The following is a 21004-nucleotide window of genomic DNA, read 5'->3' on the forward strand; positions in this document are numbered from 1 at the left end:
GTTTACATCCAACGTTTCGAGCTGATAGCGAAAGTTGACTGAAAAACAAGTGGGATTGCTCGCAACTTTGGAAAATTTGATTTTGTTTTGATTTGATTTATTTTACTTCGCTTTTTGTGCCACTTTTATCTAATTTGCGAAGTTGGGGATGAGTGATGATGTGATGAAATTGGTAAATATGCGATATCGCCCGGACACTTTTAACTCGTTTATTTCCTTAATTTTACCACTGGCACTTACCTTTTCTGCATTGCGGAACATTCTTTAAGGTGAAGTTATGCCTTTTTCCATAAAATAGTGGCAACGTTTCATATTACGAGTGATTATTTGTCATCCTTGTTCCGCTTTGGTAACAGACAATATGGCATGCACTCCTCATGGATCATCGCGTGTCATGACGATAAGGTTGGGTTAGGTTTGGTTATAAACACGTTAGAAATAATAAAAAAAAATACATGACTAGACAAAATATATTCTCTTTTCTTATACATTAAATTTTCCATGTTGAAGTAACACAAGAGGCGCCAATGAAAAGTTCAATAAACAGAAAACGCGTTGAAAAGTTCAATAAACAGAAATCGCGTAATATTTCGTTTGATTGGAGAAATTTAAAAGTTCAATTAACACAATACAAGCTACTTACAATTTAATTAACATGTTGAAGTAACACAAGAGGCGCCAATCAAAAGTTGAATAAACAGAAAACGCGTTATATTGCGTTTGATTGGAGAAATGTAAAAGTTCAATTAATACAATACAAGTCAACAATTTCAATGAACACAAAACGCGGTATATTGCTAGTTGGAATATATATTTTTGTACTCACATGTACTGAACGGTAGCTGCTTGTTTAAAAAATTCATGAACTCTTGTCTCCCGTTTAAAAATTACTTTTGAAGAGGTACTCAGATAAATATCCTGTAAAATGATATTTCCTTCTTCGAAACACTGGAATTGAATGCGGGACATTACGCCAAACCCTCTCGATGTTTTGTGAATGGATTGGAATTTCTTCACCCATGAGTCGTTGCACGTTCTGCTGATGGATATGTCCACTTGCAGGTGTGTCCACAAATTCAACACTATGGTTAACTCTAAGGTGTCGGTAGCCTGCTCATTGTAGGTTGATATATGCTTTCCAGCAGTCTGACATTATTGTTGTCCCAGGAAGAATGTATTGACGTATGGCTGTCAGCAGAGTATCCTCGGTTCGGTTTACTACGGGAACCATGAAGAAACGAGTAGGATTTCCCCTTTCAATTCCTCCTAATACCCACTGTCCATCAAGTGGACGGGCTCTCCCATTTACACATGTTTTCGTTTTCCAGAACTTGGCCTCATCTACTTCTACAATGACTCCATGACCTCCGATTGGTCTAGAATTCCGTAATACCCATTCCTCACACACTTGCCTACAATGGTTTGACCAGTCCACCACTGTTCCTTCACTTACGCCAGTTCAAATTGTATGGAATCCTGTCTTGGGTATGGTAAAAGTAGCCACAGTTTACAAAATTGTATGATCTGTTGCACCGAGTGTTTACTTTGTCCTATGAAGGTTCCCAACCTTGCAGATCTTTCAAATCGACACGGAACTCTTTTGAACTTTAACTTGCCGCGTCCTTGGACTCGCTTCGAACAGGCATATACCCACTTCCCATTTGGTCGAATGTGCAGCTAGCATGTACTGCCACATTTTTCACAATCTATTTCTTTCTTCACGATTCCGTGTTGAACCACAAATTCCAATACATTTTCTACATCAAACAACAACTTCACGACGCAACCTTCACACGTCATCTTCTTGAAACACAACGACTTGTTTACGAGAAAAAAAGCGCGGCGAACATAGGTAACAATAGAAATTTCCGTAAAAAAAAAAAAGGCACGTTTGGATACACTGCAGAGATCGCGTGACTTTCGACGCTCTCGCCATCTGCACGCACACAATGAAAACAACGGCATAATATGGCAGGCAATGCAAGTTTCTTACGTAAAAAGTGATTAATTCTTGTTCGGCAGCATTCAAATACGAAGTTTTTAGTTTCCCGTGAAAGAAAATACCTCCAAGAACGTCCAGAATGCTAAAGAAACTCATTTCAGTAAGCATTTTCTCCTGTAAATTTGAAGAAATCCGTCCGGACGATATCGCATATTTACCATGAAATTGATTAATAGACATCACAAACGTTCATGCCCAAACCAGGATTCGAACCCGGGACCCCTGGCGTCGCAGCACGATGTGCTAACCACTCCGCCACGGGGGCCGGCACAACTTTGGAAGAGAACGATTATTTAACCTGACTGATAAACCGAGAAAACTTGCCTGAATCGTGTCGTCAGAAGATCTACAATTCCTATAGGAAATGCTTCAAAACCAATACTACCAGATATGTTACGAATACAAACACCACAACTCTTAAATTGGCAACATTTCACTACACCAACGGTATTTCTGTCAAGTCATGTAATTGATATTTGGTACAAGTAACAATGGCAATAAATCATTTGGCATAGACATAGACAATCGGAGATCACCCATAACCATTCACAAACTGCCTACGTGTATTTACGTTGCAATTGTTGTTACCGTCCCACAAACTTGGATCTAGAAAGAAATTTGCCGACGTCTGTAGCTTAGAGGTTAGCACATCGTGCTACGACGCCAGGTTCGAATTCCGGTTCTGGGCACGGATGTTCCTTTTGATGTCCTCCCCGATGGCGTAGTTGTAACGTCTTCGCCTTGTACTCGGTGGAGGCACATAGCGGATCGGATCTGTGCATAAAGTGCACTTACTAAAACTCAGGAAAAAAACTCGTTTCTAGTGCATCTTCATCAATTTCATCATACTATTACTCATCCTCACCGTTGCGATTAGCCAATAATGGCAGAAAAGTGAGGCTAGATAACAGAAATCAAAATCAAATTTGTCAGAGGTTGGATGTCCTGGGTAGAGGATAAAAGTAAGCTATGTGGTTGAAAGTTCTGAAGAACTTCGGTTTTTAATACAGTACTTGAACTATTTCATCTACTTAGTTCATTCAAATGAAAAGGTCCATTTTATTTTTTCTGAAAAACGTTTTATGTGAGACAGTAATTTAAATATTGACAACCTTATTCAAGAAGACAGACGGATATCCCTGGCAGCCATTAGCGAACAAGTGAACGTGTCACTGGGTAGTGTGCATGACATTGTGAGGCACAGACTGGGTTACAGGAAAGTGTGCGCACAATGGGTGCCAAAGTGTTTGTCAGAGGAACAAAAAATGTGCAGAATGTCATTGGCTCATTTGATGCGATACAGGAATGAAGGTGAGGACTTTATCAGCAAAATCATTGCTGGAGATGAATCCATCTGCCCGTATTACCAGCCAGAATCAAGGAGGGACAGTATGGAATGGAACCATACAGGATCACCAAAACCAAAGAAAAGCAAGTCACAACCTATAAGTCGGCAAACTTATGATGACCGTATTTTTCGATGACCAATGGCCATTGCTAGTGGATTTCCTTCCAGAGGGACTCACAATTAACGCAAACACGTACTGTGAAAAACTGCATCGTCTACGGACATCAATCAAGAATAAGCGTCGAGGAAAACTCAGCAAAGGCATCATTTTACTCCAGAACAATGCTCGTTCCCATACAGCCAGACAGACACAGGATCTGTTGCAATCATTCCATTGGGAAGTGCTAGACCACCTTGCATACAGTCCTGACTTGAGTCCATGTGATTTTCACATTTTCGGACCTATGAAGAAACACCTCAGAGGACGATGCTTTGCCTCGAGTCCTGAGCTGCAGGAAGCTGTCAGGGAATGGTTTCATTCCCAGCACAAGGACTTCTTCTACCAAGGAATTCATAACCTTGTTTCAAAGTGGGACCAGTGTCTTACCTCATACGATGAATACGTGTAGAAAACTACTGTAATAAAGTTTTTGCAAGGAAATAGACCTTTTCATTTGAATGCACCTACGTATATTCATCCCATAATATATTATTAGAAAAATTAAATCAAGAATACTTGGGTGGGCAGGTCATGTAACATGCATGTGGGAGGAGAGAAAGGTTTACAGAGCTTTTATTGGGTAACGTGATGGTCAGAGACCTCAGGGAAGGCCAAGAATAACATGGAATGTCATTAATAAGATGGACCTGAAGGAAATTGGTAAGGGTGGTCAGTAGGCTTGCCAACCCTCCCGGAGTGGCCTGGAGTCTCCAAGAATCGAATTCGCTCTCCCGGAGTCCCCGGAAAACCTTCTTATCTCCAGATAAAACTAGATTTAAATTTTTTTATTATATCTTTTGATTTTCATTTTGGTATGCATTTGCCGAACGAAGTGACGGTGTGACATTCAGACAAATTCACATTCATTGCTTTTAATTATTTTCTTAGCATCTTCAAATGTGTAACTCTATCAATTCATGTAATGCCATTTCTCTTGATGAAAGTTTTTTTTTAATTTCAGAATATTCCTCCACTTCTCAATTAGCAGTTCCAGAAAATACATTTCTTGTACTTGTGATGGGTGTGACACTTCTGAGACATGACTTTGGGACCTTTCACAGTCTTTCCAGAAACTGTGAAATAAATGCTGAAACAATTTTATTTCATTTCACAAAGCAAACTTTTTTTGTAATTTTGGTACTTTTCTTTTTTTCAATATTACATACTTCTTTTATAAACAGCTTTTGCCTGTGACGGGTGTGACCCCATGCACATTATTTGATTAATAGGATTATGGAACAATACCAAGGGTATCAAAATTATCATAAATAGATTCTTAAAGGTAAAGTTTGTTTCAGAAATGAAGTAGGATACTTCAGAGCTTAAGATAAAGAAACAAAAAATGAGACAATTAGAAGAATTTAGATTTCTTATGGTACTAAATGATAATGAAACAAAATTAAGTGGAAACATAAATCGCCACTTCTACTGTAAATAATATTAATGGATCATATGCTGTGCCGTTTGAACACTAGCTAGGTTATTTAAGAGCCATGAAACTAATGTTTTTATTTATAATTCCAAATTCTGCATAGTTTCCTGTTTAATTTTACTTAATAAGTGATACTTTGAATAAAAATAAAAATTACATTGTTTGTCCATTTTCATACGGAGCGGATCTATGGCAATGCAAATAATTAAACCTCACAACTTTATTTTGAAGACTAGTGAAAAATGAGTCACTGTTTTAGTAAGTGATAGGAGGGGAAACATAGAAAGTTTTAACACATTGTTGTGCCAAAGCGTCTGACTACACAACAGCTGCAGAAGAGGTATTGTTGCGTCAAAGTCTCGATACTGCTTTACTTCCCTCCACCCAATTTTCCTTATAGATTATTACTTCCTAAAGCTCTCGACACGAAAACATCCCAGTCAAGGTCACGCCACCCACCGACAGTGTTGCCAATGAGCAACAATTTCAACCGACGAAATAAACCATATACGTACAACGCGCGAAGTGTTGGCTGAGCAGCTCAGAACAAGAAGTGTGGCAACCCTGGAGGGCCAGGGGTGTGGAGGAAGCAAGGGGAAGCTCCGACCTTGACTGGTGTATTTTCATGGAGAGAGCAATAGTATGTATTCACTGTAGCAAGAACAAACAAACATATAGCAGCTGATATTAGGGACATTAGTCTTCCAGATCATTTAAAAAAAGGGTTTGAAAGCTGTCCGGGATTTTATTCTTTAAAATATCGCAAGCCTCATGGTCAGGAGTAGATTGATCTTACCCAAGATCGTGTGGTCCTGGGGAATAAACCTTCGGGTTTAGGGGCACCAAGCAATTAGTTGACAGTCTGGGAGAATACGATGCTACTAAAGTGCTTTATTTTATATTGCTATACCCTATCCCAACTATCTCTGGAGCAGGCGAACGAGAACAAGTCTCTGCGCAAGTAGTGACGTGAGACGGCTCCACCAATGAACACGTTAGAGGGAACGGAATTGCGTGGAGGAGGGGGGAAGCGACTGCAGTTACCAGCCTTGGAGCAGCGTGCACTGCTTCGCTCTGCCCCTTCCTCTCCTTCCCTGACGCTATGCGCGTCTTTCCTCCAGAGATAACTGAGACAGGGTATGGATTTTTTTCTGTTCATTGGGAATACACGATATCAACTTTGTAGCTGATAATACAAGACTTACCACCGTGTGAACTTACTTTTCTTTCGTGAAAGAATACGATATGAATTATATGTAAATTTGACCTTGATATAAGTGCGATCGGTCGAGAAGAGTTTGTGTCGTGGAGAATTGTGGATTCGAATCCAAAACCTCTTAGTTCCTGCAAGATTTCATCCTGTAATATAAAAGAAGCCTGTATAAGTCCAATGTATCTGCAGGGCAGCTGTATAACTAGCTATTGATAAGTTATATTTTTGTTAGTTTGTAATTAACAAAACTTGTCACGTCATGATTGAGAATAAAAGACTCGAAAATATCCCACAGAATACATTTTATTCTTTCAAGATGACATTGTACTGTATAACTCGTGAAGCATCCACATATCATTGAAAGGAGTAGAAAGATGGGTGGAATCGAGGAGCCGAGACGAGACTTACCAAAGTCTCGTTCTCGTCTCGAGTATTGATTATATATATATATTGTTACACCTAATTTTGTTTAATCATTACGGTATATATTGTTTAACCCCGTTGTTCTAGGTGTTATGGACTGTACACCTTGGGCAAATAGTCACGAACATATACATTTGTAGTACATAAAGGTATTATCAGTGGCGTGTCCAAGGGGTGTTGGTGGGGGTTATAACCACCCCTTTGGTCGAGTATTTCTAAAAGAAGAAAGTGAAAGGCAGGAAAATATGGCAAAATGAGAACTGGCTAATTAAAAAATGTACACATAACCTCTCCCTTTCGAAAATCCTGAGCACGCTACTGGATTATTCGCAAGCTAAATTGACATAAAAAGTTGTCATAGTTTAACATCCATTATGTGGTAGCAATTCGTATGTTTTCCAACAGAGGTCAGTCCATCCCAATAATGTGGTTAGATGTTTTGTTTTCCGGTAGAGGTCCGTCCGAACGCTGCCGGTAAAAAGGCACGTTCTTTCATTCTTACAGGTAGTCCTGTCTCACTCTTTAACTTATCTTGTTCAGTTGAATAAAGTTTCTGCACTGATTACCGCAGTTTCCTTCACAATAATATTACTTAAATATCCGATTGTGACACTTTAGCCCATCTTGTAAATAAGTTACGATATTAGTAATATAAATAGATATCTGTCAACACTGCACCAATCATAAAGTTTTTTTAAAATACCCAATTCTGTTTCAACTTCTAGGATTAGCCAAAAGTGGCAGAAAGGCAAAGTAAAATTAATCAACAACTACTACAAGTTGGCTATTACTCGTTTCTTGTCTTATTTTATTATATTTATTTCCTCTCAATCGCTTTTTCTCCACAATCCACTAAATGCATCTACTAACTAACAGTATTCCCTACCTCTTGCCTATATGCTGCTTTGTCGCCACGTTCAAGGCTGTCAGGTTAAGATAATGATTTTACAGTAGACTTAAGATGATCTTTCGCCCCTGTGAAGATTTGAGCATTTTCCTCGTCAAGCCTTTGTACCTTTGGTCACGATTATCTTAAGAACCACTCGGCAGAACATTTTCAAATCTTAACTGAGCACAGACAAATGATATATCTAGGAAACCATTGTTTCATATTTGCATTCACTGCATCACCTTCCCGAAAATTAATTACTTTTTCTCTTGAAATATTTGGGATTTCTCTCTGACGTCTGATTCTCGAGATAATCGTGATCAAATTTACCCTGTAAGATTTCACAGGCTTAACGATGATCAAATCTTCACCGGGGTATAGTATCATAGTGTCTCCTGTAATATTGAACATTTACCGTATTTCTCACTCCGGCAGCGACGAGAGCATTGAGCAGTAAACACAGAAACACAGTGTATAACCCTAGCACCCATAGTTTCCCAAACAGGGGCTCAACAGACGCATAACGCTTTATTTGTATAATGTTCCTAAATATTCTACAACAGTTATCTTTATTTTATGCTTTGTGATACAGCATGCATGACTGTAGATATGTTTACATCAATATCTCGCTTTAATGATAGATTAACGGAATTAAGCATAATGTTCATTTATGTTGGCAAATGTATTTGAACTTCGATTATGCACACAGGTATTGAAGGTAAAGTGATGTTGCTTTACTAAATGTCAGTACTCTTCGTCATGATGTTCTAATTATGTTATCGCTAACTTCATAGAGCGAAACATGGAATTTGTATGTCTGATAACATGCCACTAATACTCCCAGAGCCCCACAACTGAAGCACCATTTTATTATTATTATTATTATTAATTTAAATTAGCCTATTCTATTTTTTTCCTTGAAATTATTGAGAACATCATTAAGGACAATTACAATAGTTACTACGAACCAAGTGTCAACATAAGTCACTTTTCTAGGAAGAAATACAGTAGTATCTGCAGGCCCTTACCCCCTCCGTAAGCAAAAATTTTGCAAGTTCTATTCGTTCATGCTGCGTAACACAAATGCAATAATCTTGTTGGTAACTTACAAACGAATGAAGATAACTGAAGAACGATATCTTGAGAAAATCTACAAAAACTCGAGCGATTTGCACAAGGTTCCTCTTTCTACCTGTATGTAAAATTCATGTCTGAATTTATAGATGCTTTAATTATTTTTTGCTACTCATGTTTTTCAGATTTTTAATTGATTTGCCTTTACACAGTACTCTAATAGTATTATTTTTTGTCTTACATCAACTAACGATCTACTGAATTATGAAATTTACACACAAGTTTTACTACTCACAATTGACTTTCAAAGTGTCAGCACCCTCTATTAGTCGAATGTTTATTAACAACATATTTCGGCCGTTGCTTTCTCACCGACTTATAAAGAATATAACAGAGCCATATAGCGATAAAAATTGCCAGCCATCTGGTGACACTATACTTAACTACATCAAGTTCACGCGGTTCATTCAAATAACTGAAACATGTCCTTACCTTCTGCAGACGTTCTCCATCCCAAGTAGCAAATGTCCACAAGGGCTTTGTGGCAAACATGTTCTTCTCTTTGTCCGAACGCACTTTCTGATAATACTCCAATCCATTACGGTCTATCAGAACAATTGATACATTACATCGGGAACATACTAACAGAAATGTATCCACTTGACCCAGTGTTTTCCATCTACCGCTGAATATAAGGAACTGCAAAACAAAAAAATAACATTTTGAAAGTATACAAAGGAAGGTTTCAGTATTGAGCATTAGAAAAAGCTGTAATATCTGATTTTTTAAAATTAAATTACCTGAAATATTATACAGCAAAGCAGAAATATGCCCAAGGATTTCTTGAGATATAATAATCTAATTTCTCTCATGTTAAGTTCATAGACTTCTTTGGTTTCTAGGCAGCAAAATGGCTGTTACACGGAATTTCACTGCGAAGACAAATAAGAGCGAATTAATACATCGACGAAACCAAAAATACATAATAAAGTGTGTATACACATAATTCAAAAATTGAAAATGATTTTAGTATTCTTATTTCAAACAGAGACACAGCAACTGATGGCATTTTCCTTTCTCCAAAATATAACAAGAGATACGGTTACGAATTTAAACTTATATCCATTGCAATTTCTCACCTTATTGTGGTTATTCATGTCAAAGAGTATCTGAGTTACGTTTGCTCATCTCAAAAAATAAGGAAGTTGTGGTTACCCATCTCAGAAATTAATGGAGTGGCGTTTACTCATCTGAAAAGTACGATTTGGAGCTATTGATTTATGAAGAAACTGCGTTACTTATTTATTTATTTTACCTAAAGTTTCAGATACAATACTGAATGACCAATTTACACTGAAACAGTAACAGCAGGAAAATAACAATAACAATAACAACAACAACAAAATAGGGTACAAGATAGCTCTGAAAACAAATCAAAATTATACATACGTCGTTAACAATTGTCTAAAACTTTGTTCTGACAAGGATATGTCCACATTTGGAAACAGGTTATTATGAGTGAGGAAGCCTGTAGAAAAGAGACCGCTGTAGAGGGGAGAGCCTTGTGGTGGGATTGTGAGAGAGCTTTACGTTGCGGGTTGGCCGTGTGGGGACGCGTAGATGAAATTTGTTGAGCAGAAATTCGCATTTAATTTTATCATTCATGATTTTGTGCAAAAATTTCGTGTCTGCTAATTCGCGACGAGTGTGTGGTGGTTGGATATTGAAGACAGACATAATATCTGCTTTGTGAAGGTGCATAAGAGAAGGTATTCTGTGGCGAACAATGGCGAGGAAAAGATTGAGGACAGAATCAATCCGGGAAAGATTTGTTTTTGAAGCCATGGTCCAGATTAGGGATGGCCAAACGGATCCGGATTGGATCCGAAAATCCCGGATCCGGATCCGAAAATTCCGGATCCGGATCCGGGTCCAAAAGTTTCGAGTCTGGATCCGGATCCGAAAGTTTTGGATCTGGATCCGGATCCGAGAGTTTCGTATCTCAATCCCATTATAATATTACCACACCTTAAAAGGTATTATGATCTTCGATTACAAAGAAATTTTTCATTAGTTAGTCCTTCAAGATTTTTTTCAAGTGTTGTTCCTAAAATAATTTGCTACGCATCGGCTAACACACTCGTGCACAAAAATAATCTTACTTGTTTAACATAAAATGTCAGAGGTGATTTTGTAAATGCCATTGAAACGAATATGTTTCATTCGAATGTATTGAAAATGGAAACACACATAAATGTGAGACATTCCATTCCAGGATAAAACCTTTAACACATTTAACAAGATAGAAATGTTATACAAAAATTATACAATTGTTCTACAGTTACAGTTTTAAAAAATTAAAATAAAACATTATAATATATACAGTGTTATATAATTACAAAGTGTAAGACTAACAAGGGAGGTTATCTAAGTGTCCCTCACCGATTTCCATGAAACTTGGCAGGTGTATAAACGGGTCCAAAAGAAGAAATACGTGTTTTTTTTGTTTCCGTTAAAAAACTGTTTTAGGGGGGAAACCCCCTCAAATATCAAAATGAGGACAAATTTAAGTGGGCATTTGACCCCTGTGTCCCCCTCCGATTTCCATGAAACTTGGCAGGTGTATAGACGGACCCAAAGGAAGAAATACGTGCTTTTTTGTTTCGGCTAAAAAAAACTGTTCTAGGGGGCAACCCCTCCTCAAATGTCAAGATGAGGACAAATTTAAGTGGGCATTTGATCCCTGTGTCTCCCTCCGATTTCCATGAAACTTGGCAGGTGTATAAACGGGTCCATAAGAAGAAATACGTGTTTTTTGTTTCCGCTAAAAAACTGTTTTAGGGGGGAAACCCCCTCAAATATCAAAATGAGGACAAATTTAAGTGGGCATTTGACCCCTGTGTCCCCCTCCGATTTCCATGAAACTTGGCAGGTGTATAGACGGACCCTAAGGAAGAAATACGTGCTTTTTTGTTTCGGCTAAAACACTGTTCTAGGGGGCAACCCCTTCTCATATGTCAAGATGAGGACAAATTTAAGTGGGCATTTGACCCCCTGTGTCCCCCTCCGATTTCCATGAAACTTGGCAGGTGTATAAAGGGACCCAAAGGAAGAAATACGTGATTTTTTTGTTTCGGCTAAAAAAACTGTTTTAGGGGGCAACCCCTTCTCAAATGTAAAAATGAGGACAAATTTAAGTGTGCATTTGACCCCTGTGTCCCCCTCCGATTTCCATGAAATTTGGCAGGTTCATAGAGGTGCCCTATGCCCCCTGTTTCGTCCTATGCCATATTTACGTGGTTTCGGGGTCAGATCCCCACTTCAATTTCTCCTCATCTTGACATTTGAGGGGGGTTTCCCCCTAAAACCATTTCTTAGCTGAAACACAAAAACACGTACTTCTTCCTTTGGGCCCCTCCAAACACCTTCCAAATTTCATGGAAATCGGAGTGGGACACAGGGGTCAGATCCCCGCGTCAATTTGTCTTCATCTTGACATTTGAGGGGGTTTTGTCCCCTAAAACCGTTTTTTTTTAGCTGAAACACAAAAACACGTATTTCTTACATTGGGCCCCTCTATACACTGCCAAGTTTCATGGAAATCGGAGGGGGAGACTTAGATAACCTCCCTTTAAGTGTATTAATTACAAATCGCGCACGCGCGCACACACACACTATACAGTGTGTCCGAGAAAAAATATACCAATAAAGAATTTAAATAACTCAACAATCGTTAACGATAGAAATGTCAAATAACGTTTATTTGGAAGAGGGAAGAAATGAATTTTTTCTACCACCAGAAGGGAAAAAATCGTAACATAATTAAGCGCTTGCGCGGCTTTGTTCGTGAGTAGTCTGTACAATGGCGCCGTTTACTGTTCGTCAGAAAGTTGAGTGCTGCTTTTGGTTTGCAGAATTGAAGTCTCCTGTAACGGTACAAAGAAGATTCCGGCAACAATATGGACAGGAAGCACCAGAACGTCATGACATTGTTAAATGGCATAAACAATTGCTGGAAACAGGATCATTGTTGAGGAAGAAAGGTAGTGGTCGGAAGCGTGTGAGCGAGGATAAAGTGGTTGCAGTTCAGGAAGCTTTCCAGAGAAGCCCGCGTAAATCTGCGAGACGTGCTAGTTCTCAACTTCAAATTCCACGTTCTACTGTGCATGATATCGTACATAAAAGGTTAAGGCTTAGAACCTACAAGTTACAGCTTGTTCGGAAACTAAAGTGCAGTGATAAACCCGCTAGGTTTGATTATGCTAGTGAAGTGCTATCACGCATTGATGCTGACAATGAATTCCTGACACGCGTAACAGTTTCAGATGAGGCTACCTTCCACATTTCCGGAAAAGTGCATAGGCATAACTGTAGAATATGGGGTGAGCAGAATCCCCATGCAGTTGTTGAACATGAACGCGACAGCCCCAAGTTGAATGTGTGGTGTGGTTTGACAGGAGATTCCGTAATTGGGCCCTTTTTTTTTAGAAAGCTACAGTTACAGGTGCAAGATACCTGCAAATGTTGCAACAGTATGCTGTACCTCGTATACCTCATGGGTACATGTTTCAGCAGGATTCCCCCCCCCCACATTATGCCCGTTGTGTTACTAACTTCAATTTCGCTGGTAATTGGATTGAAAGGGGTGGACCCATTAAATGGCCACCACGGTCCCCAGACGTGTCTCCTTTGGACCTTTTCCTTTGGGGTTATGTGAAGACTATGGTTTACCAAACACCTGTGCAAGACCTCGATGATCTCCGTGAAAGAATTATCGATGCATGTGGCTACGTCACTCATCAAATGTTGAAGAACACTTGGATAGAGGTTGAGTACCGCCTTGATGTCTGTCGCGCCACCAAAGGAGCACACATTTAGATCTACTAAGGTGAATTTTTTTCTTGTTCTTTTTCTCTTCCAAATAAACGTTATTTGACATTTCTGTCGTTAACGATTGTTGAGTTATTTAAATTCTTTATTGGTATATTTATTCTCGGACACACTGTGTATATATATGTGTGTGTGTGTGTGTGTGTATGTATGTATGTATGTATATATGTATATTAGCAGGTAACAATATGTTATAAACACATACTTACTTTCCAAAGAAGCGTTCATGTGGGATGGCAAAACGGATCCGGATCCGTTTGGAACCGGATCTGAAAGTTCCAGATCCGGATCCGGATCCGAAAATTCCGGATCCGCGGGTCCGGATCCGAAAAATTTTAGGATCCGGATTTCGGATCCGCCAGGATCCGGATCTGGCCATCCCTAGTCCAGATAGGAGAGCAGAATTCAAGAATGGGGGAGATAAGGGATTTGTAACATATGCTGATGGATGATTGGTTTTGGATTTCATTGAATCTGTACAGAAGACCGAGAAGGCGCATTGCTCTTGTAGTAGTGTTCGTAATGTGCTCATTAAAGTTTAGTTTTTCGTCGATGATAACTCCGAGATCTTTTTGAGTGGACACTTTTTTGATGGAATTGTTTTCAAGATAATAAGCAGAATCAAGTTTGTTCCTTTTTAGGGAAATGGTGAGGCAGGAGCATTTCTTAGGATTCAATTGTGAAGTTTCCACAAGTAGTTCTGTAAGAGCTTCCTGTAAGATTAAAGTTTCGTGTTCTGATAATGATTTCTGTGAAGAGTTTACAGTCATCGGCAAACAGAAGTATATTTATAGGGAGAGAGGACAGTCTGTCGGGGAGATCATCCATGTAAAGAAGAAACAAAAGTGGGCCTAAGACGCTCCCTTGGGGAACTCCAGACAAAACAGGAAGAAAGCTGGAAGAGGTGCCAGGAAGGATAACGTGCACTCAGATAGTCTTGTAGTAAGGATAGAAATATCCCATGGATGTTAAATCTGGATTGTAATTTATGAAGAAGGAGATCATGATTTATTTTATCGAAGGCTTTCGAAATGTCCAAATATATAACGTCAAGCTGCGAATTATTTGAGATAGACTGAGTAGCATGTGAAAGTAATACCGATAGATTGGTCAAGCAAGAGCTGCCTAGAAAGAAACCATGCCGAGCAGTATTTATAAGGGGAGATGTAAACTTTAGCAGTAGTTTCTCGTCTATAAAATAATTAAGTTCCGGTTAAACATCTCAAAAAGTAACCCAGTTGAGGCTACTCATTTCTTATGTTACTTTGTTGTGATTACTTATCTCAGAAACTACTATAGTTACGTTTACTTACCAAATAAACATCTGAGAAGTAACATAGTTTGTGCTACTCTTTTGTGAAGTATCTGAGTTCCGATTACACATCTCAGCAAGTACTGAAGTTGCATTAACTCATTTGAAATATAACAGAGTTGGAACTACTCGTTTATTAAGTAACTGAGTTGTGATTACCCACCTGTAAATTAAGTGACTAACGGTTACACATCTCGCAAAGTAACCGAGTTGCAGATACCCATCTTGTATAAAGTACTGGAGTGGCGTTTACTCATGTTGGAGCTACTGATTTATGAAGGAACTAAATTGCTGTTACAAGTCTGAAAAAGTTATCAAGTTGCAGCTACTCATTTGTTAAATACGAGTAACTTAACTGGGGTCACTGATCTAAGAATATACTGGAGTTAGGTTCACTCATCTGATAAGTAACAGAGTTTGTGCTACTCATTTGATAACTAACTGAGTTGCGGTTAAACATCTCAGAAAGTACTGAAGTTCCATATATTCATTTGAAATCTATAAGAGAGTTGGGACTACTCGTTTATTAAGTAACTGAGTTGTAATTACTCATCTGCAAAATAAGTAACTTACGGTTACTCATCTCAGAAAGTACTATTGTTGCGTTCACTCAAGAGTGTCCTAGTTGCTTTCACTTACAAGGCCGCCCGCAGGATTTTTTCTCGGGGGGGGGGGCAGGGTCATATTATTATTATTATTATTATTATTATTATTATTTTTATTATTATTATTATTATTATTACTAGTACTTACACAGAATATGGAAATTACAAATGTATGTAATTTTAAAAAATAAATCTATATACAATTTGCATAAATGTATACTGACAAAAAGCTGTTTCTTATAGTTAGATAAATCAGTGTAAAATAAAATGTAAGCTTAAATGTAACCCTACTTCAAATAATAATAAAATGAGTTGCTTTAACGTACGGCCTGTAAGTCACAGAAAACATTTTTTTGTTATAAAATATCTGTACAATTTCACCATTCGAATTACATGAACACTTTTTCCAGAAATTTCCTTGGGGGCAAGTGCCCCCCTCCTCCCCGGCCCATCCCTGCGGGCGCGTTTGTTCACTTATCCATAAAGTAACAAGGTTGTTGGTATTTATCTGTAAAATAACTGGGTTACGGTTACTCACCTCTAAACATAACTGGATGCGGTTATTGAACTCAAAAGTTAACGCAGGTGCAGTTAACGATCTCGGACAGTAATTGGGTTGCGGCTACTGATCTGTAAAAGTAAGCTCGGTCGCGACTTCTCATCTTAAACTACAACTGTTGTTTTGAGAGTGTTAGAAAGACACGTCGTGGAGCTTTTGATCAGAAGAGAAGCATTTGATGAGGCATATCACCTTGTATTCAACGGAGATAACAGATACACAGCCACCACACAAGGATGTGCATAAAGTACGGATGGATGCATCGCTAACTTCACGAGGCTCGCGTGATGATGGCATTGTTACTGCTTTACACACCGTGATTTATGATGAGTGGGTGATTGTGAAATAGCGCCGCTGTTGAATCGCGGTAAGCTACTTGCCCAAAGGCAAGACAAATGTTATGTCAAGGCTAGAAACATGATGAAAAAACATATTTTTTTTCTAAACCTTGAAGACTTGAAGATAATGCTAAACCTTATAGCAATCTGTTTCCCTTCAGTTAGATCCAGAAAATATTGTTTTTATTTTGCATGTTTTTCATTTTCCGTCCTTTTTTTTTTTTTTGGCTTTTAGGTCATTTTTCAGAATTTGATTTGCCATTTTTCTTGTATTTTAAACATCTTTAGTAATATCTTTGCTACTTTCCTGTTGTTTCGTGAATTTTCCATGCATTTGCTCATTTCACTTACAATTTTAATGGCACATACGCCATTAATTGAGAATATGGTCAATGCAAAAGCACAATATTATTTTAACATAAATCTTTGGCAATGGATGAAATAATTAATTGTGGTAAATTTATTTTTTCTACAGAAAACTAAAGCCTACTTTGATATTTCCTTCCTGGTCACAATTATCACTTTAATCTATGATTTTAAAGTAAAATTAATTACATCATTAAGAAATTGTAATCTGATGTAAGCGAAATACAATTGTATTTTCAGATGCTAACTGGCTACTGTATAATGCAAGCCCAGTCTGAATGACATGCAGAAAAACATTGTGTTGTATTTTGTTTAACAAAACAACGAGTTTCATAAAATTATTCAACTACTCTCTTGGAATTTATGAATCATTGCATATAACAGTGTAAAAAATTTCATATTCTATATTTATAAGATATGGATACTTTAAATGATTTACTTCACATGCTCAATAGCGTACCCAGGAATTTTATAAGGAATATGATTTTAAGCAAAGGTTTGTGGATAATTTTAGGACTCAGTGATACGTTTTGCCAATATTTCATATACGAGGGGCGTTCAAGTCAATGCAGGACTTCTTTTACAGGTTTAAAAACAAATCCCAGGGTGGAGGCAGTGCATGCAGTAGGAACTGGCAACTGTGTCCTGTTACTGGTAGGCGGTGCTCATTGCACAGTCAGTCCAGAGACCAGTATTCAAGATGGCGGACAACAGTGTGAACGTGAACACGGAACAGCGTGTGGTTACAGCGCCTTGAATAACGTAGTGTGGAAAATGGCACGGTTCTGCGCTCTCTGGCTGGTTCCACTCGAAAATGATCCGCTAGAGGCGCTGGTGTTGGACCCGGTGCTTGGTATTTGTCTGCTTATAATGGAAGTAAATGGAGTTTTCGCTGCAACGTCTGATTCTTTTACATGAATTATTTCTATGAATGTGATAATTGTTATGATATTTGGTACAGTGGTCGCGAAGATATTAACGAACATTCTAGACAGTCGACCACGTCCTATTATCGTCATACTTTCGTTAATATTACGGGAGAAAAAATACATTTGGAATCCTCTTGGCAACTAAATTTTTGTGCATGAATTAGGTTCATTATTATTATCATCATCATCATTTCTTTTAAGGATATACGCACTGAAGCATTTGTATTTTTATATTTAATGTCTCTTTTCTTCCGCTTTAAACTAATCGCGGCGATGATGATAATGATGATTCCATGAAACGACAAGGGGAACCCCACAAAACTTTCTTAGTACCATCGACATGATTGTAAGGCAACTTTGAAACCAATGGGACAAGCGACACGGGATGTTCACACTGTCACACTAGTGACACACACTTCCAGACTGTAAAATAGCATTCATTGCACATGAGGGTCCAAACAGCAAACGACACGTTCATATGGCATATTCGCGTGCTACTTGTTACTTCTTTCGGAAAGCTCCTTAAAGGAAGGGTGCTCAAACCGAAGCGACGCGCTACAGGGGGAGTTCCCAACTAAGTGACAAGCGACATGGTGCCTTCAGTCTATTGACAAGCGTTCGCTGCTAATTGTGCGAACAACAGATAGGCGACACGACAAACCACACATTACAACAACAGATCTAGGCGACACGATAAGCCACACGTCTCGCTTTGTCGCTTCTGCTTCGCTCAAACTAAGCCATTTCCTCAATAGCTTGCAACATGTTGCCGTGGTTTGTTGTTCGCGCATGCGCGATGCAATGAGTGTCCTGCTTTAGGGAGATTGCGCACCAAAGCGACAAGGGGCACGCGACACTTATCCCTTGAGGATTTCACCAACCGAACGCTGGTCTGTGCTTCCCGTCATGCCGCTACGATGTGAAATGTTGCTCTTGATTGGCTCGTTTGCAAGCAACATGTGTCGCTTCGGTATGAAAATTGCCTTGGACCAAAGGACCCGTGTCGCTTTGGTGTGAAATCCTCGTATCGTTTGTCGCGTGTTGCTTTGGTCTAAAATCTCCTTGAGGAAACGGTGCAGTCAGAGCTTGTGTCCCTACGGTTCGAAAGGCTGCATTGATTACCGACTGGTCGCTTCCAAGCGACACTTGTGGTTTGTCGCCTCGGTATGAAATATCTCTCAGGATACTATTTATATTCTAATAACATATAAAAATAAACTCTAGTTCACAATCCAACACCTGACGTTCAGAATCACTTTGCGATGTTTCTTCTTGTGTTACGCATGCTATTTATTTATTAATGTTATTTTACTTTTCTTTCCAAATTAATGTCATTTCGTGAATGCAAATCACTCCACAAATATAACTGTTTCCATCAATTCACTTTCCGCCTTTCTAGACAAACAAATCTACACAATATATTCCAAAAACTAACTAAGCCGCATTACTTTCATAACAAAATTAGCACCTGGTTCGATCGCACTGCCATCTATGTTTGTCATCCGTCTGGGGAACTAGTTTCTTGGGTCGTTTTCCACACTACGTTATTCAAAGCGCTGTAGTGTGGTGATGAAGTTTATTTATTTATTTATTTAAGAAATTGAACGCAACATTTATATTACCCATTTCTGGCGTTCATTACATAATACTTTTGTGATAACATTATTGATTAATTGCACAGATCAATGTAGTATATAGACTAAAACATTTAACAAGCATACATGTCTTAGGTTCTATCGTAATTTTTGTAATTTTAGTGTATTCCTTTTCAAAATTGCGGTCAGCAAAATAAGTCCACACTGTTTTCACTTTTGATGTCATCATTAAATGTTTTACACATATTCCAAATTCGGAATATTGCCAGAGCGTTGGTTCTATTACGACGGAGGCTGAAGAGTTCCCTTCTTGGTCGTAAGTTGCTTGAAGGGACGTAGAAGTCGAGCTTCAATGAGATTATTTAAAATTTTGTGGTTGAAAATGAGCTGATGCATGATGCGTCTGTTGTTGAGAGTTGTTAGGTTAAAATATCTGAGAAGGCTCACACGGAATTCCATTTGAGGGTAAATACCATCTAGTTTGTACTTTAGGTGTGTTGAGAATTTAATTTGAATTTGTTCTATTTTGTTTATATCTTGCTGGGTTTAAGAGTGCGACACTATGCTTGCGTATTCCATCCTCGCTCTAACGTAAGCATATAGAGCATCATTAAGCTTTGAACTCTTTGCATGTACGCATTATTTCGTGAAGGAGGGCATAACACCAGTTGAAATTTACAGAAGACTGCAAGCACATTCATAAAATCGGCTAACATAGTCACTTTTCTTGTTGTAGATTACCGCTCTTTCACCACGGGTGATGAATAGGGAACGGAACTTTATGTGTTAAAAAACCTCAGAAATATTTATTTTTTATGTGTCAAAAATGTTGAAAATATGTGATAAAAACAGGAAAATATGTGACAAAAATAAAAAAACATTTGGTAAGAAAAACAAAATATTACATGCATTTTAAACACCTGAAATCTGTTTCTAAATGCTTACCTCTTAGCGAGCTAATTTTTGGGAGAGTTGCAGTGGATCACCATTGTTTTATTTCCAAATTCTCCATTGTAAATCTGTGATGATTATCTCTAAAAAGCATCTTATTTTGTGAGAAAGATCGCTCCACGTCACAAGAAACAATTCTTGCATATTTGAAGCACGAACTGTCACTAACGCTGAAGTTTTCCAAAGCTTCTTCTTCCTCTACTTTGCCTTCCAAAACACGTGCAATTTAGCACAAAGTTTGAAATCCTTGTTTTTTTTCCCCAAAAATGTCTGTACATTTAGACATTAGCACCTGTGCGTTAGATCCAGTGAGTTCTTTCAGTTTCGTTTCTACCATACGGACTTCACCCACGGAAGCTGCCAAAGTGTTCGCGGACGATTCAAGCTTTCGTATGGAATTAGAGAGGAAGGACTTGTTGAGATGTATGCCAATTCAACTTTTAAGGAGGGATCCTTCAACAGTTCTTGCAGAATGTCTATAGACTTCTATATGCGTCTTCTTTGTCGAGATCATTTACAACATATACATTTTTTTTTAAAGTTCTGGACATAATATATGAAAGAGGTGCGGAGAATAAACATTTTTTTTTCGAGGATTTCAAGGTAGCTGAAGTCAATGAGTGATTTTATGCATTTAAAGTGAAAATTCGCAAAATATGTATTTACATACGAAAAACTGGAAAATATGTGTTTTTATGTAAAATAAAATTTGCTGAGTTGACATATAAGGCTATGATCAGAATTTTGGCAAAAACGAAGGGGTCTATCTTATCGCAGGAAAAACATTTATTTACCTAAAGTTCCGTTCCCTAGATGAAACACTCAGCCGCAGTAAGACATTTGAATGATGCAAGTGCTTCAAAGTCGGCTGTACGTCTGTCACCGACAGCCCACAGCAGTCATTCCTGGAAACATTCA

General features: G+C 38.3%; 1 protein-coding gene across 4 annotated transcripts in view; it reads right to left on the reverse strand.

The window, feature by feature from the left end:
* The window catches only part of LOC145996932 (ribitol-5-phosphate transferase FKTN-like), a 90510-nt gene that overhangs the window by 65310 nt on the left and 4196 nt on the right, over positions 1–21004 (reverse strand). For 2 of the 4 annotated variants that reach the window (XM_083133509.1, XM_083133512.1), the window contains exons 1-5: positions 15887–16102; positions 9681–9791; positions 9342–9473; positions 9034–9240; positions 6164–6301 (exon numbers count right to left, since the gene is read on the reverse strand). In XM_083133509.1, coding sequence (XP_082989635.1) covers positions 6164–6301; positions 9034–9240; positions 9342–9413 — 417 coding nt within the window. In that variant the 5' untranslated portion in view covers positions 9414–9473; positions 9681–9791; positions 15887–16102. Of the gene's footprint in view, positions 1–6163; positions 6302–9033; positions 9241–9341; positions 9474–9680; positions 9792–15886; positions 16103–21004 lie in introns of those variants that run through there. The other 2 variants (XM_083133510.1, XM_083133511.1) reach the window with 2 other exon arrangements.

Source organism: Lepisma saccharinum, chromosome 13 (genome assembly GCF_977018435.1).
Source record: "Lepisma saccharinum chromosome 13, izLepSacc3.1, whole genome shotgun sequence".
NCBI classification, from domain to species: domain Eukaryota; kingdom Metazoa; phylum Arthropoda; class Insecta; order Zygentoma; family Lepismatidae; genus Lepisma; species Lepisma saccharinum.